The 27,226-nt window shown below is 43.9% G+C and overlaps 1 protein-coding gene across 3 annotated transcripts; it reads right to left on the reverse strand.

The window, feature by feature from the left end:
- Positions 1-6,566: 6,566 nt before the first annotated feature.
- YBX1 (Y-box binding protein 1) lies at positions 6,567-26,819 on the reverse strand. 3 transcript variants are annotated; one of them, XM_024206800.3, is made up of 8 exons: positions 26,499-26,819; positions 26,009-26,072; positions 16,579-16,612; positions 13,236-13,325; positions 12,693-12,995; positions 11,827-11,909; positions 11,463-11,740; positions 6,567-6,940 (listed from the first exon to the last, which is right to left on the reverse strand). In XM_024206800.3, exons 1-7 carry the CDS (start codon positions 26,653-26,655, stop codon positions 11,494-11,496), a joined length of 978 nt encoding a protein of 325 aa, XP_024062568.1. In that variant the 5' UTR covers positions 26,656-26,819; the 3' UTR covers positions 6,567-6,940; positions 11,463-11,493. The 3 variants fall into 3 exon arrangements, with proteins under 3 accessions (XP_024062568.1, XP_024062567.1, XP_024062569.1); XM_024206799.3 differs by having other exon boundaries at positions 6,567-6,945; XM_024206801.3 differs by having other exon boundaries at positions 6,567-6,945; positions 11,463-11,728; positions 26,499-26,818.
- Positions 26,820-27,226: the final 407 nt, after the last annotated feature.

Genomic DNA, 27,226 nt, shown 5'->3' on the forward strand with positions numbered 1-27,226 from the left:
TGCTTAACTACCCTGACAGTTAGGAAGTTTTTCCTAATGTCCAACCTAAACCGCCCTTGCTGCAATTTAAGCCCATTGCTTCTCGGCCTATCCTCAGGTGTTAAAAAGAACAATTTTCCTCCCTCCTCCTTGTAACAAGTTTTCAAGTACATAAAAGGTTATCATGTCCCCCTGTCTTCTTGTCTCCAGACTAAACAACCCCCCCCCCCCTTTTCCCCCAATCTTCCCTTATAGGTCATGGTTTCTAGACCTTTAATCATTTTTATTGCTCTTCTCTGGACTTTCTCCAATTTGTCCACATCTTTCCTGAAATATAGTGCCCAGAACTGGACACAATACTCCAGTTGAGGCCTAATCAGTGTGGAGTAGAGCAGAAGAATAATTTCTCGGATCTTGCTTACAACACTCCTGTTAATACATCCCAGAATGTTTGCTTTTTGGGGGGAGGGGTATTATTTAGCTTGTGATCCACTGACCCCCAGGACCCTTTTCCGCAGTACTCCTTCCTAGGCAGTCATCTTCCATGTGTGCAACTAATTGTTCCTTACTAAGTGGAGTACTTTGCATTTGTCCTCATTGAATTTCATCCATTTACTTCATACCATTTTTAGTTTGAACAAATCATAATTTTAATCCTGTCCTCCAAAGCAGTGGAAACTCCTCCCAGCTTGGCATCATCTAAATCATTGATGAAGATATTGAACAGAACCAGATCCAGGACCAATCCCTCTGGCACCCCACTCGTGATGCCCATCCAGCTTGAATGTGAACCACTGATAACTGCTCTCTAGGAACAGTTCCCCAAACAGTCACACACCCACCTGATAGTAGCTCCATCTAGATTGTATTTCCCTATTTTTTTTTTTTATGAGAGGGTCATGCAAGACAGTATCAAAAAATCTTCCTAAAGCTATACCACAGCTACTGCTTCCCCTGCATCCACAAGGCTTGTTACCCTGTCGGAGAAAAGTATTAGGTTAGTTTGACATGATTTATTCTTGACAAATCCATGTTGACTGTTACTTATCTTATCTTCTAGCTCTCTGCAAATTGATTGCTTAATTATTTGCTCCATTATCTTTCCAGGTACTGAAGTTAAGCTGACTCATCTGTAATCCCCCAGAATTGTCCTTATTCTCTTTTTTTATAGCTGGCCAACATGGCCATGTTTACACTAGCACTTATGTCAGCATAACTTTTGTCACTCAGGGGTGTGAAAAACAAACAAACCCCAGAGCAACAAATACTGCCAGCATAAGTGCTCGTGTGCACAGAGCTATGTCAACAGTAGACACACTCCCGCTGACATAGTTACCACCGCTCATTGAGCTGGTTTTATTAGGTCGACAGAAAAGCTCTCTCCCAGTGGCATAATAAGGCGGCTACATGAATGCTCTTACAGCAGGACACCTGTATCGGTACAGCTTTGCCACCGTACACTTGTAAATGTAGAAATATATTTGCCCTTTTCTAGTCCTCTGCACGCTCTCCCATCTTCCAAGGCTTTTCGAAGATAATCACTGATGACTCATATCTCTTCAGTCAGCTCCTTGAGTATTCTAGGATGTATTTCATCAGGCCTGGTAACTTGAAGACATCTAACTTGTCTAAGGCCTGGTTTACACTGCACAGTTTTGTTGACAAGGGTCAGATTTCATCGACAAAAAAAAAGTGGAGGTGTAAACACTGCAATGCTCTTTCTGCTGAAAAAAAACTCTTCTGCTTTGCCAACAAAATAAAACAAACTCAAGAAGAGACACAGAGCTTTTTGAGGCAAAGTTATATAGACAATGTCAGTGTAGACACCGCGCGTGTCACCGGAAATGGCCTCCAGGTGGTGTTCCACAATGCTAATCCGGACTGCTCTGGTCAGCAGTTCAAACTCCACTGCCCTGCACTCAAGTACTGTACACAGGCTTCTGCCCCTCCCCTTTAAAGGCCCAGAAATGTTTGAAATTCCACTTCCTGTTTGCTCGGCGTGGACAGCTCACCACCCATCTTCCCAGCTGACCGTGGCAGCTCCACACAGCAAATGCTCTCCTGCTTCAAGCGGATGTTGGATCTGCTGGTACTGTGGGGAGAGGAGGCTGTGCAGTCCCAGCTCTGCTCTTGCAGTAGAAACTTCGATACCAACGGTCAGATTTCTCATGGTTTGTTGGAGAAGGGCTATGAACAGGATATGCAACAGTGCCATGCGAAGATGGAGGAGCTGAGGCAGGTGTACCAGAGGCCAAAGGAGGCAAACTGTCGCTTTTGTGCTGCGCTGGAGACCTGCTGCTTCTATAAGGAGCAAGACGCTATCTTTGGCGGTGACCCCACCTCCACCCCCAAGAGCCCTGTGGATACTTTAGTGGGGTTGGAGGCGGCGGACAGTGACTCAACCCTGACAACAAAGCTGTGGATGTGGAGTGGGGGATAATGTGGTGCACACGCCAGGGTCGCCCGGTGACACGGTGAGTCAGGACCTCTTTTCCACTCCAGAAGGGACGAGCCAGTCCCAACAGTCCATCTCTGGCACACATGATGCAGGAGAGGAGCAACCTGGTAAGTGATCTTTTTGAGTTGATGCTGCTTGGTTATATGAGGTAGAGCTGGCTTTTGCTCTGTATATTCTAGAAGTAGGTGGAGGGATAGAAATGTACAAGACTAGCTGTGTTTGAGTGTGCTCCACATTCCCCTGCGCAGCTAAGCAATGTGGTGGAACAGTGTGCTAATGCACACTGAGATTTAATGGGAATCCTCCAGAGAGATCTCTAGGAAACTTGCTTGGAGGTACTCCCGAATCCTCTGCCGAAGGTTCCTTGGCAGAGCTGCTTTGTTCCTTCCCCCATTGTAGGAAGCTTTCCTGCACCAATTTGGCAATTGCTCGTGCAGAGACAAAAGCAGCACACAGATGAGCAGCATAGGGCCCGGGTCTGAAGCCACACGTAGTAGATGCATTTTTGCATCCTTGCTTAACCCTCAGGAGTGAGATACTGGCTTTGATAACCCCCGCCTGTGGAAAATGGTGGTAGAATTTACAACATTGTCCCTATTTGCCTGCACTGATCCCCTTAAAAAGCCACATAGACCTTTTGCCCAACCCAACCCACAACCCAAGCCCAACTCACCACGTTTAGGGTCTTCGCTGAGATGTGTGCTTGCCAAGAGACAGTGAGAAAGTGATTCATATGTAAAGAGGTGTATTTTACTGTAATGATTCAGTGCAGTGCATGAACTAACAATCATGCTTCTGTGTACTGTTTCTTGTGCTTCTACATGTGGCTTTCAGGGGAACCTCCTACACACCAACGGAGTGCTTCCACCAGATAAGGAAGCAACCAAGTGAACCAAGGACATGTTCTGAGAGGTGCTCCAAAGCGCATTGTAAAGGGCCAGGAGTGGATGATAAAACTGATGCAGGAGCAAAGAGATGAAGTCCCTAATCATGTGCCAGGCAGAACACATGCTTGCTCACCCCACCGTGCAGCCAATACAGAACGGATTCCCATGCCCTCCCCAATCTCCTTCCACCCGGTCCTTGCAACTTCTCAGAAAATCTTGGTACCCCATTCACTCCACCCATTTGGACCCCTTTCAAAATGATAGCTATGTGTAAGTCCAGCTATGAGAGCCTACACTGCCCTGCACTCTTATCTCCCTCCCCACCAAGCCTTGAGAGTGTTAATTGGTATTTAATTAAAAAACTCCCTAAAAGATGACCAATCTGTCTCCTACACATGGTGGTTGCTGCTGATAGTAATACATAGTGGCAGTTTGATCATTTGCTGACTACCAATCCAGGTCAGGAATCACCACAATTTTCATGCAAGGCAGAAAGTTAACAAAGCATGGCAGAGTGCTGTATAGAAAGACATTATTGGTTCTCATCAAAATGTTGCCTCAAAACCTCCCTGATTTGAATAGCCCCCCTGTTGTGCCCCTCTAATATCCCTGGTGTCTGGCTGCTCAAATTCAGCAGCCAGGCAATCTGCCTCCGCACTCCACCATGGGGGAAACTTTTCACCCTTAGCCTCTCAAATATTATGGAGCATGCAGCCGTCTGCTATGACCATGGGTATGTTTCCCTAATTTATGTCTAACCTGCCATAAAGGCAGTGCCAAAACACTTTTAATCTGCCAAAGGCACATTCCATAGCCATTCTGCACCTGCTCAGTCTATTGTTGAAGCGCTTCTTGCTGCTGTCCAGGTTTTCTGTGTAGGGCTTATTGACCCATGGGAGTAAGGGGTATGATGGGTCTCCCCAGATCATGATGGGCATTTTAACATCCCCCACTGGAATCTTCTGCTCTGAAAATAAAGTCCCTGCTTGGAGCTTTCTGTACAGGCCAGTGTTCTTCAAGATGTGTTTCATGCATCTTCCCGGACCACCCTGCGTGAATATGAGTGAAATGCCCACTGTGATCCACAAGCACCTGCAATACCAGAGAAGTATCCCTTTCTATTGATGTACTCTGTCGCAAGATGGTCCAGAGCCAAAATTGGAACATGCATGCCATCTATCGCCCCTCCGCAGTTAGGGAAGCCCATTGCCGCAAAGCCATCCACTATTTCACACACATTGCCAAGAGTCAGTCCTTCGTAGTACAATGAGATAAATGGCCCCGCACACTTGCATTAACGCAGCCCCAACAATCGACTTTTTGACTCCAAATTGATTTGTGACTGACTGATAGCAGTCTGGAGTTGGTCGTCACGTGCTTCTTCACCAAGAGGGCAGCTCTCATTTTGATGTCCTTGCACCGCAGTGCTAGGGCAAGCTCCGCACATAGTTCCTGGAAGGTGATTTTCCACATCCAAAAGTTCTGCAGCCACTGCTCTTTATCCCAGACTTGCATAATGATACAATCCCACCACTCAGTGGTGGTTTCCCCGAGCCCAAAAGCGACGGTCCACCATGTTCAGCTGCTCTGTGAACGCCAAAAGTAAACTGGTGTTTCTTTCCATGGAACACAGCAGGTCAGGCAACTGATTCCTGTTCAGATTTGGAGCTCAAGGTATGCGGATGGTCAGGCAGTAATGTGTTCATAACAGTAACTACAACTGTAGAAAGCAGTGCAGCATCCATCCTTTCAGACAGAGATGGCGGGCACACAGAAAACAGGGGCCATTGAAAAATGCTGTGAAATGCAGTTGGAAGCCCATGGAATGCTGAGACGGAAAGAACTGCATCCTAGGACATTGAACCCACCCCCTTGATGCACTGGGATCCACTCTGCCTTCCTGCAACTCCTAGCTCCAGAAAGTGGCAAGTAGCACAGTGATATAGCTACCCACAGTACACTGCTTCACTGTCAATGCTAGAGTACCTAGACGCACTCTGCCGACAGGAGCGTAGTGTGAACATGCACAATCCATGTAATTATACCGGTTTTTGATTGCTGACTGCATCAACAAAACTCTTTAGTGTAGACAAAGCCTACGTAATTTTTAATTTGTTCTTTCCCTATTTTAGCCTCTGATTCTACCATTTTCATTGGCATTAAATTAGATGTCCAATTGCTACTAAACTTTTTGGTGAAAAACAAAAAATTGACATTGTGCATAATAGGCTGTAGGATACAATCATCGGGGCCCCATGTACTTCATGCTACAATGATCCCAAGTCCTACAGCAGAAAACTAAATTCTGAAACAATGTAAATTGTTATATTCTGGAATACACATTCTGGTTTTGCCTAAGGCAGCTTCCCTCCTACCCCTTTTATGTTGCTGCTATCAACACCGGCTCTGTTTCCTCCTCTCTATACACCACTCACTGAAACTGCTTACCAAGCCTTATCTTTTGGAATGAGGGCAGATCCAGGATAACTTGGATGGCTATGGCACCTGGGTCCCTCTACCTTCACAGGACATGGGGAGGTCTCCTAGCAGGCTTCAGTGGCTCAAGGGTCTCTCCCATTCCCTGATTGGCACATGAGAGAGAAGACTGATACAGACTACATGGAGTCACCAAAGGCTGGGAAATACTGAATAAACTATTCCAAGGATCTCTAGTTGCCTGGGCCTCAACTGCAGCTCCACAAACTTAAAAGTGTTTTCTAGTTAACTCAGCTCAAGCCCCACACCCACCATTGTGCCCGCCAGAGAAGCAGGAAGCTTTAGCGGCTCCTTGCCCATCAGTATTTTGCTGCTGCAACTTTCTCAGTGCAGAAACCTATGCTGATAACCAAGTTAACTTCACTTATGGGAAAGCTGAAGAAAAGAGATGGGGCAGATAGATTGCAGCAGGGCAGGTAGAAGGGAGAACAATCAAGTGGTTGGCTACAGAATGCATAAGTACATGGACTTTGGATATAAAGATATGCTCACTGGGGCAAGAGTTGAGGGAGCTTTTGAATAGACTGACTAGCACAAGTGCTCAAGACGAATTTTGATAAAGACCTCCAAGTAATCCAAAATGACAGCCGATGAATATAATACTAATACCATCTAGTAAGTCCAAAGTCCCCTTATAAGTATTTTAAAAAAAGAAGCAGTTATATGGCTTTACACTAACATTTAAGGTGCAGCCTGTAACCTTTCAGTAAAAGGAAAAGCAGCGCTGAAACAGACAAACACACATGGCAATTCTTTAAGACCTTTATTAACAGATGCTTGCAGTTTGACTTGAAAAAATCAGGTGTACATTTCATACAAATTAAAAATGAGGTTCTTAAAAATCTCAACTTGACCAGATATGAAACAATTTAAAAACCTTTAAAGGTGTATTGAGAAAAAACAGGCCTTTAAAAAACATTTTTGTCGTTCCCAAAAGGAGACTTCTTTAGGTAAAAATAATAAAAATCCCATGCTGCATAGATAATGCAGATAGTCTAGTTATCTGGTCAACAGCAAAAAGCAAGCACTTAAGGTCTTCAGTTCCAATTCTTTTGTTCATTTCTTATTGCTGGAATTTCATATTCTTCTCTTTATTTCATATTCTTTTCTTCTTTGATGACTAAACTGGAAAAGGAAAAAGATTGTCAAAGATGTGTGTTGCAGGCTTAAGTGTTCCTGGTGATAAGATCATTCGCAAAATTCAATATGGATTCCTGGAACACTTAAGGTGCACAAATCATAGGACTAGAAGGGACCTCAAGAGGTCATCTAAGTCCAGTCCCCTGCACTCATGGCAGGACTATGTATTATCTAGACCATCCCTGACAGGTGTTTGTCTAACCTGCTCTTAAAAATCTCCAATGATGGAGATTCCACAACCTCCCTAGGCAATTTATTCCAGTGCTTAATCACCCTGACAGTTAGGAAGTTTATCCTAATGTCCAACCTAAACCTCCCATGCTGCAATTTAAGCCCATTACTTCTTGTCCTATCCTCAGTGGTTAAAAACAATTTTTCTCCCTTCTCCTTGTAATAACCTTTTATGTACTTGAAAACTGTTATGTCCTTAAGTCTTCTTTTTTCCAGACTAAACAAACCTGATTTTTTCCCCCCCAATCTTCCCTCACAGGTCATGTTTTCTAGACCTTTAATCATTTTTGTTGCTCTTCTCTGGACTTTCTCCAAATTGTCCAAATCTTTCCTGAAATGTGGCACCCAGAACTGGACACAATACTGCATTTGAGGCCTAATCAATATTACAACACTCCTAATAATGTTCGCTTTTTTGCAACAGTGTTACACTGTTGACTCATTTAGCTTGTGGTCCACTATGACCCCCAGATCCCTTTCTGCAGTACTCCTTCCTAGGCACTCATTTCCCATTTTGTATGTGTGCAACCGACTGTTCCTTCCTAAGTGGAGTACTTTGCATTTGTCCTCGTTGAATTTCATCCTATTTACTTCAGACCATTTCTCCAGTTTGTCCAGATCATTTTGAATTATAATCATATCCTCCAAAGCACTTGCAACCCCTCCCAGCTTGGTACCATCTGGGAACTTTAAGTGTACTCTCTATGCCATTATCTAAATCATTGATGAAGATATTGAACAGAACCGGATCCAGAACTGACCCCTGCGGGACCCCACTCATTAAACCCTTTCAGACTGTGAACCACTGATAATACTCTCTGGGAACAGTTTTCCAACCCATTATGCACCCACTTTATAGTAGCCCCACCTAGGTTGTATTTCCCTAGTTTATGAGAAGGTCATGTGAGACAGTATCAAAAGCTTTACCAAAGTCAAGTCATACCATGTCTACCGCTTCCCCCCATCCACAAGCCTTGTTACCCTGTCAAACAAAGCCATCAGGTTAGTTTGACACAATTTGTTCTTGACAAATCCATGCTGTTACTTATCACCTTATTATCTTCTAGATGTTTTCAAATTGATTATTTGCTCCATTATCTTTCCAGGTACAGAAGTTAAGCTGACTGGTCTGCAATTCCCTGGGTTGTCCTTATTTCCCTTTTTATAGATGGGCACTATATTTGTCCTTTTCCAGTCTTCTGGAATCTCTTGTCTTCCATGACTTTTCAAAGATAATTGCTAATGGCTCAGCTATCTCCTCAGTCATCTACTTGAGTATTCTAGGATGCACTTCATCAGGATCTGGTGACTTTAAATATTACTTAGACAAGTTAAATATTTTCAATTTGTTTTTTCCCTATTTTAGCCTCTGATCCTACCTCATTTTCACTGGCATTCACTATGTTAGACATCCAATCACCACCAACCTTCTTGGTGAAAACTGAGTCAAAGAAGTCATTAAGCACCTCTACCATTTCCACATTTTTCTGTTATTCAATGGGTTGGGGGAGGGGGGGCGGCAATAACAGGCCTACCCTGGCCTTTCTCTTGCTTCTAATGTATTTAGAGAGTATTTTCTTGTTATCCTTTGTGTCTCTAGCTAGTTTGATCGTTTTGTGCCTTGGCCTTTCTTATTTTGTCCCTACATACTTCTGGTAGTTTATATTCATCCTTTGTAATTTGACCTAGTTTCCACTTTTTGTAGGACTCTTATTTTTAGATCATTGAAGAGCTACTGGTTAAACCCCGGTGGTCTCTTGCCATACTTCCCATCTTTCCTACGCAATGTTAGCTTAGAAATTTTCCCTATTATTGTGACTCAAACCTGGAGTTCAGTTGATTATGTGCCACTATTTTACTCGCTGCGTACCTATTACAGTTATCAAAACAGCTTATTTTTTGTGAGGAAGCCACTTATCTATTGGGTCGTATGCTGCATTTGACCCTAAGCTATGTGGCAGTGCACTTCCCCTTCCCACCTCTCCCCTCATTCCCATCCTCTGTTTCCAGAGACTTTCAGTACAATGTTATTTGTGAAGGATTGTATCAAAATTGATTTTACACCAGTGCTGTTTTAAATTCACAGCATGCTGCAGCTCTCACATAGATTAGGTGAAAGACTAACGTTTTGGCTGTTGTGCGAGTCCGAGGCTTTTGGCCCCTGGTGGTTTTGGCTTTTGCTGTCCAGAAGACATTTAAATACTGCATTTTCTTTCCCCTTTAAGGCAGGAGCGAGGAATTTTTCTGGGGGAGAAGCATGAAATAAAGAACCTGATTCCACTATCTCTTCAAGTATCGTCTAAGCGCCCAAAGTTCTCCCAGCATACAATAGATGAGCACTACTGTCCATGTTAAGGAGAAACTAAAGTTGCCATCTGACTTCAGCGATGTGTTAAGATTAACACCTTCTGAGATGAATGACAGGAGTTCACAGCTATCAGCTACTAGCAAGCTCTTTGCTAGGAACAACTAGAGCAGGGGTGTCCAATCAAATAAACTGGACCCGTATGACATGCAAATTCAACAGAAACTAAACTTTCATTTAAAGAGTCTCTAGCCCTCATGGTTAGAAGTACAACCGTGAAAGCATGAACAACAGACTCCCAGTCTTGCCTTTCTGAATCACAGGGCTTTAAACAGTAACTCAGGTGCAAACTCCTGCATTCCCTAATAATCCCTTTGGTGTGTTAATACTAAAGACTAATGACAACACTAGTGTCTACATTAGTGGTCCCCAAACTGTGGGGCCTGTCCCCCTAAGGGGACACAGGGTAACATTGGGGGGGCATGCAGTGAGGCTCAGGCCACCCCCCTGGAGGGCAGGGAGTGAGCACCACCCAGCCCTGCTCCACCCCCAGCTCCACCCCGGCCCCAGCTCCCGAGGGAGCATGGGCAAATTACATTAGGGGATAATGGGGGGTGTCTACCTTAACTATTTCACAAAATGGTGAGTGGTAGTCCACAGGGTGGGAACTAAAGGTTGGTGCAGCGGGGGAACATGAAAAAGAATAGAGGACATACAAAGACAAGGAACAAAGAAACACACAAAAGCAGGTTTGGGGAGTGAGGAAAACAAAGGGCAGGAACAGTGATGGTCCTAGAAATGAGCCTATTCCCATGATAACTAAAAGTTAAGTTACTAAATAAAGGCCATATTCCAATCTTCATTTTTACAAACTTCGCCATGGTCAGTAAAACATTCCTCTCTGGTAAAGCAAAGGCCAAAACTCAATGCAATATTACAAGGGCAGCCACATCAAGCACTGCTTGTTGCCTCCCAGCTTTTTGATGTGGTGTCTCTGCACATGCAGCCAAACAGGACATTCGCTTTTTGTTGGCATACCACATTGCAGACTCATGCCTAATTGGCTGCTCATCATTGCTAGGTTTTTTTCAAGGTTCAGTTTCACATTCTCTAAGTATTAGTTTTTCCAAGTTGAATCTTAGTCTGTCCACATCTCTCTAGCATCCTGGGTTATTCCTCAATCCTAGTCGATTTTAGCAACTCCTCAATCTAGTATTATCTAGAAGTTTAATATACTGCTATTCTCTCCTCCAGATGAGGACTGATTCTAACGCATCTGCAATATCTCCACTAGAACATCTCCCTCAAGTCACTAGATTGTTTTTATTGTGACCGTGTGGGAAGTGTTTCAACCAGTCTTCAGACCATCTGAAAGTGACCCTAGCCAAGCCAGTTTGAGTTAATTTTTCAGTTGAGTAACTAAAATACAATATTAGCCCACTGTTCCATTCATCTACCTCTTACATAATTCTACCAAAAGTCAATCAAGAATAGGGTTCATCTTTTAAAGAATTAGCAAACAATGCTGCTTTTACTTGTAGATGTTTGGTTATTTCAATATTTGTTCCATATAGTTGTAAGGTGTGACTAAGATCTCATTCACAGTACAATTACAACCACTCCACATGATTCCTATTTACAGTGTATAAGAGAGCTAACCACCAGGCTAACGCACAGAACATATCCAAGACTAGCCTTGTACAGGACACGGCTAAGGTCCCATCTAGAAATTAGAACCCTCCTGCAGCTAAGTCCCCCAACTAGTTTATAGCTGTACTGTTGAAAGAACTTGAACCTGCAAGCTGTTACAAGTCACATTACCTAACATGTGCATTCACACCAAATCCAAATTGCAAGAAATGCATACTATAACAGTTAAAACCTGAAATAGGTTAGAAGTCAAAGGAAGCTTTTGAAGGAACTCTATTATAGTATAATATCCTCAAAAGAGAATGAGAATACCCACCCGGATGATGGTAGAGATGGTAAGCCGGCATTTACTCAGCCCCGCCCTGCTCAGCCTCGGGAGCGGACGTGTTCTCAGCTGGTGGTTCGGCTGCCTTCGTCTCTTTGCCATCTTGTGGTTTAGGGTTCTCTGGGCGTCTGCGTCGGTAGTTGAAGTTACGACGGTACCGACGTTGAGGTGGCTGCTGACCTTGGGTCTCATCCCCTTGGTTCTCTTTATCTTCTTCGTTTCCTTCCTCCCTAGGCTGTCTTTGACGAGGAGGACCCCTGAAAATCAAGCTATGCTTTAAGGATGCAGCATCTGACCACTGTGTTCCAGCACATTCACAAAATTTCATAACATAACAAGTGGATCTGCAGCATACCTGCGAAATCGTGGTCTGTACCCCCGATACATATTCTGTCTGACTTGTCTGCCTTGTTCTCCTGCACCCTGGTTGTCAGCACCCTGAAATAATGTACATTAAGACGACTCAGCCAGCTACAAGAGCAAACCAAATCAGTGGTTCTCAACTAGGGGTCATGGGCCCCAGGGGGGGCCCACGAGCAGGTTTCATGGGGGTCCTCCAAGCATGGCCAGGCATTAGACTCGTTGGGGTCCAACACAGAAAGCCGAAGCCCCACTGCATGGGGCTGAAGCCTTGGGCCCTGAGCCTTGCCATGCGGGGCTGAAGCCAAAGCCCGAACAACTTAGCTTTGTGGGGGGCCCAGGCAATTGCCCTGTTTGCTACCCCCTAATGCCAGCCCTGGCTTTTGTATGCAGAAAGCCAGTTGTGGCACGGACAGGCCGTGGAGTTTTTATAGCAGGTTAGGGAGCCCTCAGGGAAAAAAGGTTCAGAACCCCTGAACTAAATGACTTAAACCAATTAGCCATAGTGACAGTCTGGAACACTGAATCTTTGTTGGGTAAGAGCAAAGTATCTGGTAAGCACCAAAGAGGTCCTGGGCACAAACTGATGCATTTTATATGGAGTCTAGTTTAGGTGATTACCTTTAAATAATTAAAAAACTATCTGAAAAAATTACTGACTCACATTCATATTTAAATTATAGCATTTTTGAATTGACAGTCTGCTGGCAAACAAGATTTCTGCTCTTTAACTCATTTGTATTGCTAAACCTTACAGTCAAAGGAAACAAACCTAACATCCTACACATAGGCAGCTGAAACTCCGCACCCTCTTCCATTATAAGCAAGATAGTACAGTATCAAATGTTATACAAAAATTACCTCCACTAACTCTCCCTGCACAGGAGGGTTGGAATATTGTGGTCGACGCCCATAGGGTCTACGCATATAGTAAGGTGGGTACCGCCGCCTGCGGTAGGGACGGCGCTGTTGGGCTTGCCCTTCTGGTATGCTATCTGATCCCTCGTTCTTTTCCCCACTCTCACTGTTCTGGTAATTTTGCTGGTAATTGCGTGGAGGACCCCTACGTCGTGGATACCGTCTGTAATGGTTACGGTCTGCTGCGTATTTACTGCCTTGTACTGGAACTCCACCAGGACCTGTAACATTAGCTGCCTCTGCACCCTAAAAACAGTGTGACAGTGTTAAATAATGATCACAAGAAAAAAAAAAGTTGAGTCAGTTATGGCGTGAGAACGTAAGTAAATCAGGATTAACTGAGCACAGATATATTGTAAAGCGAGAAAAAAAAGTAAACTCCTTGGGCGTGTCACATTACCCATCTACTCAGAAGAAGCCACCAAACATCAGCCCAAATTGCAAATCAATATTTCTGTGAGTTTTAACATTAGAGAATATGCTCACCTTTTCGCCTTCCACCACATCAAACTCCACAGTCTCTCCATCACCTACACTGCGAAGGTACTTCCTGGGGTTATTCTTCTTTATGGCAGTCTAGTAACACAACATTCCGGAATTAGCTTTAGAGGCACAGCATGCAGAGATTGCAAAGATGTGTGACGAGATCTCCTAGATTTTGGACGTAACGATCATTCAGTTTTCCTTGGGAGAATGTGCTTCCTTGAACTAGAAATTCAGCAATATCAGCATGTAAACTAAGTTTTAGTTTCAACAGAAATATGCTAGATTTCATAGGGGAAAATGTCTAACGAAAATTGCTAGCCCAAGTCTGCTTACAGTAACATGTAATTTCAACTACAGTGGCAACATTCTAATATATCTGAAAATAATGCTACAAATATTTAAATTACTTAGAGGCGACCTACCAGATAAGTGTCAAAAGCCACTGATACTAGCCTCTGAGGGTTCCCATAAGTCTGACAATATAACAGGGCATGCAGCATTAGTATAGCAATTAGCCCGCTCATGTCCAGTACTGTCAAAATAAGGAGCATGCTTGTCAGCAAGCTTTACTCCACTTAACTGCCATGCCTTGAAGAATTTAAAAAAATGAGGTAAGGCAATCAAACTGATATTCCTGACAGTGATTTGGTTTATTTTAAAAAGATTCTCAATAATAATCTATAAAAAAAAAGTTTGCTTTACCCCGGAATTTGTGTATTCAAGATTCCATCACACTATTATTCCCCAGAAAACTAAGACTACTTAAAAAAAGCATATGGCCAAATATGACCCCAAAGTTACACATCCAGATCAGTGGCCTTTCCCCCCCCCCCCAAGAAGTACTGAACACATGAAACTCCCACTGAAGTCACTGAAACTATGAGAACTCACCACTTTTAAAGTCAGGCCACTTATTTGAGTATCTGTGTAGCTATTTAAGTGTCCAGTTTGAAAATAGTTGTTATTGGATTATAAATTCTAAAACTTGTGTTACAGCTGAGAATTTGCAAGAGACAATAATGTTTCCACAGTAGTGTTTATTCTACTATATAGTCTAGATATTGATGTCTAAAATTAAACAGCATAAGCTAATGTAAAAATCACATGGCAAGTACTACACACAATGGTACAATTACAGTTGAGGAAAACTTAATTGCCTGATCTCATTTCTGTTCAAACTTGAAGAAGACAGCCTGAAGTTGAGGCACTGCTTCCCTCAAGTCAGTTGTAGCCACAACATTGCAAGGCTGCTTAAAAAGCTTAGTTTACACTCTGATCAGAAAAAGTGTTCAATCCTGTATTTCTGAGTATATTTTAAAATAAAGATTAGGCTGTCTAAACTTGCAACACTACAGAAACAATCCTACCGTTTCTAACAGTCTATGCAACTACATACTGAAAAGCCCCACGTTTTCTAGAGTCAACAGAAGAGATTTTTAATAAATCCTGTAAATACTCAGTACACACTAATCCCTCACAAAACCACATTTTGTTTACCAAACACTTTGAGCTCAGAAGTAGCACACCAGCATGAGACTTCACAAAAGTGAAATAGTGCTGACAGCATCCCAGCATTTTCATGCCCCAGAGGGAACGAAATCCACTCTAACAATACGTTTGCAAATTTTCTGTCTACAGATCTAGTGTTCTGTGTTAAGATGGCACCAGGAAAACCTGCTCCCCTAGTTGCTCTGCATAACTGATGTCTGAAATGAACCCAAATTGGTAACAGGATGGGAGAGAGTTTATATCTTCCTCAAATGCCTATCAAATTAGAGATTTGCTTTATAAAGTCACAGATTTTATATTTATTTCAGATTGGATCTAAACTGATTACTAGTTACCATGTACTCACTGCTTATATTAAAAGAACACCATCAAATTACATTATTTTTAAAAAACACCTAATAACTAGCTCTCATATAGTGTTTCATCAGTATCTCACGTCACAATCTTAGAAATAATTATAGAGACTGAAACTTAGTTAAAATTTATTTTCCATTTACTTTGCCCATTTTCTAGCACTTTGCATATAGTCAAGCTTTACTATTTTCTGGATGATCAGTCATATTTCCTGTTACTCAATTACTGACCAAAACTTACTAGTTAGTTAACCTAAAAAAAATATAAATGTCCTTTTATATAACAATACACTTTCTGAAATTACTTAAAAACAGAAAGGGTATTCTGCTCCCTTTAATATTTACAAGAGTCATTGCAGTTAGTTTATTCCTGGCTAACTGGCCACAGAAAATAGTAAATAAGTTTTGTAAGTTGCACATAGTTAACTGAAATGTTGCTAACTTTTCTTATAGGTGTTGTAACTTTCCTAAATTAAAGATTTTTAGCCAGAAGTATGATTTTCAGATTGCCACGGGTCCTTAATACAATTTGAACTTTAAATAACTTATGCATTTAAGTCAGGAAATATAAAATAGTACAGCCGAATCTTCACGATTCTGTCCTCTTGTGCATGTAGAACATGGGAATTACCATAATGCATCAGACCACCTGCCCATTTTTTACAAGTTCTACTGACTACCCAGTACCATATTCAGAGGAAGGTGAAAAACTCCCATACTTGTTCATTATGGAATAGCCTGCCCTTTGGGTCATTAGTTAATACTTAAACAGGTGTGAATTGCTTTATGCTTTGAGGGATTAAAGTTCATATCTCAAAAGATTTTAGTCAAATATAAGTGCAGGCACTCATTCATTTAAGCAGTCTTTAAACTCCACTAAACTTTCACAAACACCTTGCAACAGCAAGTTCCACAACTTAAATAAGATAGCTGAATTTCATGGGGTGTTTTATTCCTATTGCACCCATTATTAACTTCTTTCCATGCTGTGAATTTTCCATGTATTCTTATAGTTTCTAACCAATGACAGTATTTTACTTCTCCCCCCATGAAGGACCTAGTCAAACATTTATTTGGATTTTTATTTTATTTTTTTGCTAGTTCTCCTTTATCCTTTTGCAAATTCTTCAAAAATATCTTAACAGATTAAGGGAAGTGTACACTTGCACACAATGCGGTTTTCAAGTTAAGTGGAAAATATGAAAATATGAAACTGCCCAGGCATGAAAAATATAGGATTACAATGGAGACTATTTGGCAACCTTAACTATCTGAATGTACTACTTGGTACCCACATAATGAAAATCCATGTGTTAAGGCAGATGACCTTGGAGAATTAAGATTTCTTCAGTGAACACATCATCTAATATGCTCCCCGTCCCTTCAGTTAAGGTTCACCAAGTACAGTTCACCAAGTCAGCATAACAAGCTTTAGCTCTAAAAGAGGTATCTGCACTCCCACCTGCACAAAAGTAACTCACCTGGTGTACAAACACATCTTCCTTGGTGTCATTCCTGCAACACAATAAAATTCAGATTCAGAAAGGGTGTGTAAACAAAACCAGCACATTTTCTAGACTCACTAAGGTTTGGCTAGGGGCCAAATGCTAACTTTGAGGTACTGACAAGGACCACATTGGCTATCAGCATCAGTACAGTAACTCCTCACTTAACGTCGTACGGGTTAACATTATGTTGCTGATCTATTAGAGAACATGCTCGTTTAAAGTTACACCATGCTCCCTTATAACATTGTTTGGCAGCCACCAGCTTTGTCCACTGCTTGCAGGAAGAGCAGCCCGTTGGAGCTAGCTGCTGGGGGCTGGGAACCAGGGTGGGCCGGCAGCCCCTCCCTCATCAGCTCACATTAGGTTATCAATTGCCAGGCAATTCAGGTGTCCCTCCCCCCACTGCGGTGTGCTGCTCCTGCCCTCTGCCTTGGAACTGCTCCCAGGAGCCTCCTGCTTGCTGTGCAGGGGGAGAAGAGCAGAGCTGATGTCAGGGTGTCTCCCCTCCCCCCACCCTGTACCCCATCTCCACAGATCAGAGGGGAATGCGACAGGGCTCAGGATGGAGGGAGCTTGCTGGCAGCAGCTGCTGTCTCAACTTGGTGATCTACTTAAAAAGGCAGTGTACTTAGAGTGGAGTCAGCATACTTAAAGGGGCAACACATCTCTCTCTCTCACACACACACAGTGTGTGTGTGTCTGTCTCTCTCACACACACAGTGACTCCATGCATATGAAGAAGTAGGTTTTTTAACCCATGAAAGCTTATGCCCAAATAAATCTGTTAGTCTTTAAGGTGCCACCGGACTCCTTGTTGTTTTGGTGGATACAGACCAACACAGTTACCCCTCTGATACACGGTGTGTGTGTGTCTCTCTCACACACATGCACCCCTGGCATTTTGGAAAGTGGAGGGACTGGTGCGCTCCAGTGGGATAGCATGGGTTCATCATCACATTCAGTTTCCGCAGGGAATGTTTGCAGCCACTGCCATGTGTCTGTTGTGTCTCCTCCCTCCATTTATGCTGCCTTGTAGAGTGTGAGGCTACACTAACGTGTTAAACCAAGGCATTCCCTGGGAAATATCCCATCCTCTGACTCCACCACCTCAACCAAGTTTCACAATCATCACTGCTGCGTACAATATTATATAATGTCTTTTGTCCAGCGAAAAAAATTTCCCTGGAACCTAACCCCCCCCATTTACGTTAATTCTTATGAGGAAATTGGATTCGCTTAACATCGTTTTGCTTAAAGTAGCATTTTTCAGGAACATAACTACATTAAGTGAGAAGTTACTGTATGTGATGTCCCACCCCCTCCAACTGCTCCCTTAACTGCGTTCTAGTGTTCAAATTAAAAGGGTATCAACCCAAGTGCCATATTTTGAACACCCTACCCCACTTCAATTTTCTGAACTAAAAAGTTGGCAAGAAACATGGGGTTGGTTTGACAGCACTAACTCATCAGGTTAACCAGGGAGAAGCAGATAATTTGATATCCCTTTACAGACAGGAAGCGAAAAGTGTCCTTAAACATTTTTGAAAAAAGAAAACATTTTGAAGACATATCAAGTAAAAGGATGATTTAAAAGTATCTGATAAGTCAATTTCAAAGAGTCCAAGCACACAGGGTGCGTTAGTTTAAAAGAAGGCCTCAGACCCAAAAATCAATCCTTCCCTCTGCTCTTGTGTGTTCATATTGCCCCCACCTCATGCTCTTTCAGTCACTTCACACAAAGTGTAACTTCCTCCTACCCCTCCATCATGCATACTCTCACTCAGTTTTTCACTCCACTTCCTTTCCCACGCCCAGGGCCATCCCTAGACACTGTGGTGCCCTATTTTTTTTTGGGGGGGGGGAGAAAGAAGAGGACTGTGCCCAAGGTTTGTGGGGAGCAGGAGTAGGCTTGAGGGCAGGGGGAACTGCCCCCCCGCATGAGCCAGCAGAGCAGAGCGGGTTGGGGCCAGGTTGCTCCACTTCCTGCCACTCGGTGATTACAGGGTGGGCCCGAGCCCGCACTCTTGGGCAGCGGGAAGTGGAGTGACCCGGCCCCAGCCCACTCCCCTCTGCTGGCCCCCAGCACTCACCGGTGGCGTGGCTGCCAGCTGGCTGAGCAGAGCGGGCTGGGTCGCTCCACTTCCCCCGCCCGGTGAGTGCGGGGTCGGGCCCGACCCCTGCTGCCGTGCCCCAGGACGTAGCTCAGGGGAAGGGGTGGAGTGGGGGCGGAGCTAGGGCAAAGGAGGGGTGGAGGCTTTGGGGAAGAGGCCGGACAAGTGCAGCTTCCCTGGCCAGCTCAGCCCGCCACGGGATCATGCTGGCCGCTGGGGCAGCATGCAGCTGCATAGGGCACCACGAAATTTGGGGCAATTTGGTGCCCCTAATTTCTTGAGAGATACCATTTCTCTCCCCACTCCCACTCAGGGCCAAAGGAGATATGGGGAGGAGAACTGGAGGGAATTTTAGCATGGTAATGGTTAAAATCAATCATTGCTGGTGGAGCCCCACTGTCTAGATACTCTCCAAGCAAAGATCAAAGTGCTTTCCCCAGCAAGCTCACAATCCTCAGAAAAAGAGTAGCATGATTAAGCTGATGACTGGCCGTGTCATCTTAATACAGGGTTACTGTTTTTAAAATAAAATAGAATTTATCTGCTATTCCCAATTACTCACGATTTTCACTGCCAGCTAGTTCTCTCACAGGTTACATCAATGGTGGGTCTTTCAGGGGAACCTGAATGTAGAGGCTAGTGGCCTTGTGGATCAGATCAGGGAAAACATTCAGTACACAGGGGTTGCACAGAAGACAGCATAATCCATTTGTATGGTGGCAAATGGATAGACAAGGCAGCATCAATGCAGGAAAGGCACACTACCTATTCAATTGTATTTAGTTTTGCATTTGCCACCCCACTCCCCCTTTATTTAATGAGTCTTTATGGACAGTGAATGATAGCACTAGTCAAAGCCCCTCCCTAGACATGAGTGTGCTGCCCTTCAGATAAAGTGTTAAATTTGCAGTTTTAAGTGTGGAGGAGTTTCAAACACTACTCAAAGGAACCTAAAGAGGTCAGAAATATGGGAAGACACTAAGAGATTTGATCTGGACAACCAAGTCAATATATCTGCAAAACCCCCAAACCAATATTCAGTAGGAAGGAGTCACTTCAGAAGCTGTAATGAAAGTGCACGAGTTAGAGCTGACCATGCACTACAATACAGCAGCAAATAAAGCCAGATGTCCGTTCTGCAGTCAAGAGACAGTCACTACAAGGAGAGAGTAGTCTTAATACAGCTCGTGTGACTTCATCTAGAACTGAAAACTGAAATGTGATGAAAGGAATGATAACCAGGTGTACACTAATGTATCATCACTAATGTATAACTATTATTGCACAATTGCATTGTCTAATACAGAGTATGCCATGTAAGATATCAATAGAAAAATTATGATTTGTTAAGTTCGATAATTCTGTTTATATGCATGTATCATCCTTGTAGCTGAAGTTATGAATACTGGCTATGTGTTTCTATCAAAAGTGTCGTGTTCCTGGGTTACACTCCCCACCCCAGCTGATCAATTTACATCAGGGCTAGTCAATTATGTGTTCATGGCCCATTAAGAACACTCAACTCTCACAATGGGCCATTGAAGAAACTCATCCCACCCAGTAAGCTCTCTTTTCCAATGGCTGCCCCCTGCAATTCAGCAAACCATGTAAGGACATGTGACCTAAAACTCCATCTTTTACCAGTAACTCTTCATGCTCATGTGACTCTGGACTTCACATTGGGCCAGTAACTTTCCATGCACCTGGGCTAGGCTATAAATTGCAAGCTGTAACATCACTGCTGTCTCTTCATTTCCTGCTTCACATATCTGGACTGGATTTCTAACAAGGAAGCTTAAAACAGGGAACTGAATGATCCCTAATCTGTTGGGGTGAAGTCATACTTTTTACAAGCTAGCAGATCTACATCACTGCTATCACAGGTACCAGCTTCTAGGGTGACCAGATGTCCCGATTTTATAGGGACAGTGCCGATTTTTGGGTCTTTTTCTTATATAGGCTTCTATTACCCCCCCATCCCTTGTCCCGATTTTTCACATTTGCTGTCTGGTCACCCTACCAGCTTCCTCCAGCCCCGGGGCGTGCTCAACCCCCTGTTCTGCCCCAGGCCCCACCCCCACCTCATCTCTTCCCATCCAGTTCCACCCCTCCCTGAGCACACCCCATCCCTGCTTCTCCCCCTCCCTCCGAATGCCTCCTGCACACCACCGAACAGCTGATTGCAACAGGTGGGAGGCGGGGGGGGGGAGAGAAGAAGAGGGGTAGCTGGCTACCGGTGCATGCTCAGCACCCGCTAATTTTTCTCTATAGGTGCTCCAGCCCTGGAGTCTGTGCCTATGACCGCTATGATCCTGACCTGCAATCTCTGAAATCAATTGTAATGTATGTTTCCTTAGACATTTATAACTTTTTTTTTAATATTATTAAATCTTTAGTTGTTAGTTACTAAAGGACTGACTAAGTGATTTTTGGGTAAGATCTGAGTTATATATTGACCTGGTGAAATGGCTGATCCCTTGGAAGAACTTTATATATGATGAATCTGGTTTTCAGTAACCTCCCATCAGAGTCCAATTGTATAGGTTGTGAGCAAAGTGCTAGAATGCCTAAGCAGACTGTGTTTTTGTCTAAGCAGACTGTGTTTTTGTCTTGTTAATCATTGTATTGATACAGGAACACATCTTGTCACTGACTTGGTGAAATCTAATGATAGACTAAACATTAGTTTGAGGAGTCTGTCCTGTTTCTCAGCAGTCTGTCCTGAGTTGGGCATTCTCAGCTGTGACCACCTTAGGCACTGTGATATGAAATACTTAGTATTTTTAGAGCATCTAATAAAGTTAAGTTTAGTGACCACTCGTGTTCATAATTAACATCACAATGATCTCCAATATCATACTGACACTACGTATGGGCACAGAACCATTTTTATTATATGGCAACTGTGAGAAAAACATTCTGTGGACAAATGACAGTTTCATGCTGCTATTCCTTGGGAGTGCTGTGAGCTTCAGGGGTAGTGGAGCAGGAACACAGAAACTGAGAACATCTAGGAAGAGCACTGCATTGTAAGCCTCTTTACCGTCTCAGTAGGCAGAGAAACTGAAAGTCACAACACACCACAGCCTCCAGGAACCATTAGACAGGAGAACAGCACAAGCATTTTCACCTTACCAACAGTTAGCGATGCTTCAAGTTAATAAGATACCTATTGGCCAGAAGATATGAAAGATGATACCTTCGAGCAAGGTCCCAGGACAAGATCCTTCTAGAAATCCCAGAACCTCATCTCTTCCCAGTTGCTGGGATGACAGGCTTCACAAAGCATTGCCCCAGGATCATGGTGCTGAATTATATTTACCTGCCAAAATTATTCGTGCCTACTTCTGGCAAGATTAACACCCCCAGTTGGCTTTGAAATATGTAACAGCTGTCTATTTGGCTTGAGATGATCTAGAACTCCCCCAGTCACCTTAAAGGAAGGCCGCGGTGAATTGAAAGTTAACTGACTTAGGGTCAAACAGGACCACAATCATCAGGCATGTGCATAAGTGTTTACAACATCAGGGTCAAAATCCCTACAAAGAATTTAAAACAAATTCCTAAAGTGCAAAGTGCAGTACGCTACTCTGGATTGCCATTCCTCAGACCATCTAATCAATATTCTGTCAGTGGCTAGTACCAAATGCTTCACAGGAAGCCACAAGAAATTAGGTAGCCGAGAGTTATGAATATGATCTCCCCTTTGGGAAAATTTCTTCCTAACCCGTTGCTTTGAGGTTTGCTCACCCTGAAGGATAAGATTTATATCCTCTATAAAAGTTCCTTTTGCAAATCCTATTCTAAATGTGCTCATTATCCATATAAACATTAATACTTTAACTCCTAAAATAATTGCCTCAAGTGGTATTATCTGGCAATGAGATCCTCAAGTTAATTATGCATTGTGTAAACGAGTATTTTCTTTTACAAATTTTAAACTTATCTTTTGGTATAATCTGAAGTCACCTTGTGTTTTTATTATAAGTCTGAGTACTCAGTTTGCCTTCTCTAGACCATTCATTATTGTGTACACCTCTTTGCACGACACAATCCAGACACTTTTCTAATCTCTTCAGAGGAAAGTAACTGTTTAGAAGTGGCACTTTCTTACTTAACAGGTCTATTCCCTGTGGGTATTCAGAGTAAATTCCAGGTTTACCAAAATTTTGTGGAGTTCCAAATACAACATCATTTAAGGCAATGGGACAACCTCTGTCACTGAAGATCTAATTGTTATAACTGAGAAACATTTGATGAAATTCTTAGAACCCAAGATGACACTGCAGAGTAAAACACTAAATATAAAATAGGCAGCCATACTGTCATTAAGCTAACATATATTTGCATCAAAATGGGATGAGCAAAGTTACAAAAACACAAATCTGCCATTAAATACAAGCAATAGCGGAAGGTTTCCCCAGAGTTCTTTTTATGAAATGTTTTTCCTACAGTAAACAAGAGATCCCAGAAAAAACTCTAAGAGTTGTGGAAATGTCATGAAGTTCCTAGTTTCTGCAGCTTTAACCTTCCTGTCTTGGTAACATGTGATCACGCTGGGTTTCTCATTAAACTAGCAGACTCCGGGGAGTAAGAAGCTGCCCAATTCATATTAATTAATATTTTTAACATTCAGATGCCTTTTAACTATGTGCTGCAATTTCCTTGATTAACTTACATTTTCTTTTTAAGTGAAATTTTCTTTAATGAATGTAGTTGTAAATGCTTTTCCCTACAAGTAGAATGTATAACCCACTGTTTGCATGCACTTGCAACGGTAAAGAGTTGCTAGCATTTACAATTTAAATAGCTAATCACTGGTCTGGTGTTTAAGATTCAGCCACAGAATTAAAAGGCTGTACATAAGAAGTGTGTTTTACTTAAACTATAGGAATGTCCAGACATTTAAATGATACATGTGCAAAACCAAATATAATCTAGTAGACCTTTTACATAATCCAGCCAATTTTATGAATGAACACACCAGAGCCTACACTTGCACCCTCCCAGATAAATAAGGAATTCAAAGTAGTTTGCTTTGTCAACACTAGTTCCTAGATAAGTGCAAAACCAATTGGGAGTGTTGGGAGGAAAAATGAGACAATAACCTGTTAGGATGTCAAGAAGTGGTTTGGTGCAGAAGTGTGCGCTCTGGCTCACTAAGAAGAGTATAAATAGGATGTTTATTTACAATAAAACTAACTGTTGTCTATTATAGTTGCTTATTGCATTATTTCACGTAACCCTGTTTGAGTGTGTGTGTGGGGGGGAGGGGGGGCAGGGTGTTCAGGTATTCTGAGACTCCCAGATAATTTAGGTAATACGGAGGCAAGGAGAATAACTCTAAGGGCTTTTTGCAAGCTCTCTTTGCAAAACACCCACTGCCTTAAATGAGAGTCCGACATGCAGAAGGCATCCAGAATTGAGCTGTAAAGGAACTTTGCATCTTATTAAAATGCAACCAGCATTTAGCACCTCTGCTGAGTCACGTCTAGAGATTCCATCTCAGGTATTAACAAACATAGCTCTTATTAAAATATTCCAAGATGCAAGAAATACTTTAAATTAGTATATTTTTAAAAAACTGGAAGTAGCTCATTTTCTGACAGAGAACACTTTAGAAAACATAGTTGGTCTTTTTAAAATTCATTCAGAAAACTCCTTATGCAAATTTTTAATCTAAGGAGGTATTTTTACAAGGGACTTCTCAGTCAGTCTCCCTTGCTAACTGACAACACAGAGCAAACAGTGAAAATGGAGTTTACATGAAGTGCTGTCAAATGCACAAAGTTAAGAAATTCCAAGATAGAGAAAAAAATTTCAACTTCTTGCAATGCTAGCCATCTTAGAAGTTCCCTGCAACAGGTTTAAAACAGATATTTAATTTAAAAATTATCTAACTTTGCGCAGAAGTGGGGGAAGGGATAGCTCAGTGGTTTGAGCATTGGCCTGCTAAACTCAGGGTTGTGAGTTCAATCCTTGAGGGGGCCACTTAGGGATCTGGGGCAAAATGAGTACTTGGTCCTGCTAGTGAAGGCAGGGGGCTGGACTCAATGACCTTTCAGGGTCCCTTCCAGTTCTATGAGATAGGTATATCTCCATATATTTAGAAGGGCAAACTGAACAAGTTTAAAAAAAATAAAACTATTGACCAGACCATTTTACTCAGTGTGCTCTTTTAGTTCAGTTAGCATTGATACGCTCCATTTTTGTTCTAGAAGTGACATTTCTGAGTGTGGTGTAATTAAAAACGTAACTAAGCTCAGTATAAATTACTATGTTTATAGTCAAATGACTTTTGAAAATACCAATGCAAATATCAATATCTAATGTAAGACTGTTACTAAAGTTTATCACTTTTATACATTTAAACACAGCTTAGAATCAAACAAGTATTAACACATGACATGAACCAGCACTGTTTTATATTTAAACCTCATCTCAAAAGGATCAATGACAAGAATCACTACACTATGAAAATCAACTACCTCCAACACTGAATAAATATCCCTATTAAATAAAACCAGTTTATTGAAAACACTGCAAGAGAATAAAAGTGGAATACAGAGGGGACATCTGGATTAACAACTTACCACTTCTGTGAAAAGCTCCATGGGACAGAGTGATCAGGTCATACTTGAACCATACACATTATTCCCTACAGCACCCATGAAAAGGTTATTGAAACTATAACCACATTTGGATCCAGTGTTTGCTTGGAAATATCCAGAATATCAGCCAAGACAACACCTGCAGACAAGTGTCTGGCCACATGCCAAAGGATGAGGCTGTGATGACAGCCCACTGTTCTAGTCCTGCTGTTCTGAGGGGAAGCAGGAAGGGTCATGGGGAGTTACTATGACTGGATTTCTTATGTTAGTCTCTAAGGTGCCACAAGTACTCCTGTTCTTATCTGGTTTGGGGACTAAAGACAAAATGATTTGAAAGAATAAACCTAATGTAAGTAGTGTTGGGTGGAAAAAAGCCATGACTACAGTGTATTTCAACAGTCAAATGTCTCCCCTGGGGAAGTTCTGCAGTAGCCACCAAACCCACCCCAACCTTCAGTCCATTTCCCAGGCTAGTCATCTCAGCACTAAGCCACTTGAGAAACTTCTTAGAGACTCATCTGAAAGCCCGTGAGAGAGGTGTCAGACGAGGCCTGGGCAGCGAGCAGACTGACAGAGGCAGGGAGTCTGTCCGAAGTGCTCCCCCAGTCCCCACCCAGCTCTCAGGACACCATCCCAGCCCTGCAGCCCCGGGCAGCGAGCACACGGCGCCCCCCTCCTCACCTGTTGATGAAACCGTAGCCGTTTCTTACGTTGAACCATTTTACTGTTCCCAAAACCTTCGTTGCTGAAAGAAAAAAAAAACACCCAACATGAGTCACATGACGCATCGCCCCCACCTCCGTGCAGCCGAGCCAGGCTCCCACCGCGCCAGCGAGATGGGCTCGGCCCCGCGCCGCGCCAGCGGGTCAAGCGGCCGGACCCTGCCCCCACCGCACCCCAGGCTGGCCTGGCCGCACGGAGCGCTGCGCGCCGGGGTCCCGCGAGGGCACGTGGCTAAGTGGGTCTCACACAAAGGCCCCGCGTGGCGGACATTTTGAGTCTCTCCGCGCCAGCCCCGCCCCCATCCACCGCCGCACGCGGGGCCCAACGACTCCGGCGGCGGCCAACGGCCACTGCGCGCGCACCAGGAAGGGGTCTGCGGGGGAGGAGGGATGACGCCCACAGACCCCTCCCCTTTCTCCCCTCAGCCCCCTCCCCATCCCCCCCTCACCGATGACCTTCTTGTCCCCGCCGGCGGGGGGCGCCGCCGAGGCCAGGCCGCCGCCACCGTTGCCGGTGCCGCCGTTCGGTTTGGACTCGGCGGGGGCGGCGGGCGCCGCCGCGGGGAGAGGGGCGGCGGGCGGCTGGGTCTCGGCCTCGCTGCTCATGGCGGCGGCTGCTCGGTGCGGACGGTGGTGGTGACTGGCTGTTGCGCCGCCTCCCGCGGTGTGATGGTGACTGGGGCCGGCCGTGGGGGGGGCTGCTCCCTGCTCCGGGCTCGCTGGGCTCCGCTCTCCGCTCCCGATACCGATCGAACTGACCACAATGGCGGCCCGCACCGGCTAGCCACCCCGCACGCACCGCCCACTACCTCATTCACTGGCTGCGGAGCTTGCCCGTCACACAACATGCAAACCCATTGGCTTCTAAAAATCCGCCCACGCGGTCACTGACACACCCATTGGTGACGGCGCCTGCCCCTCATAGAACGCGCTCAGTGATTGGGTGCTTCGGTCCCGCACACAGAGCTCGCCAACATCTATTGGCCGCAGAGCCGGCCTCTCATATAACGCGCACACCCATTGGCTGTACGAATTACCGCGGCCGGGCCTTTCTTCGGTCAGTGTCATTGCTCCTCCCTTTCGGAGCGTGATTGGTGCAGCCTCCCTGCTGATCCCGCCGCCCGGAGAACGCGGGGGCCGCCCCTCGGGCTCGCGGAGCTGGGTTACAGCGCGGGGC

The sequence above is a fragment of the Terrapene carolina genome, unplaced genomic scaffold (assembly GCF_002925995.2).
Source record: "Terrapene carolina triunguis isolate 2854851 unplaced genomic scaffold, T_m_triunguis-2.0 Scaffold714, whole genome shotgun sequence".
Lineage (NCBI taxonomy): Eukaryota > Metazoa > Chordata > Testudines > Emydidae > Terrapene > Terrapene triunguis.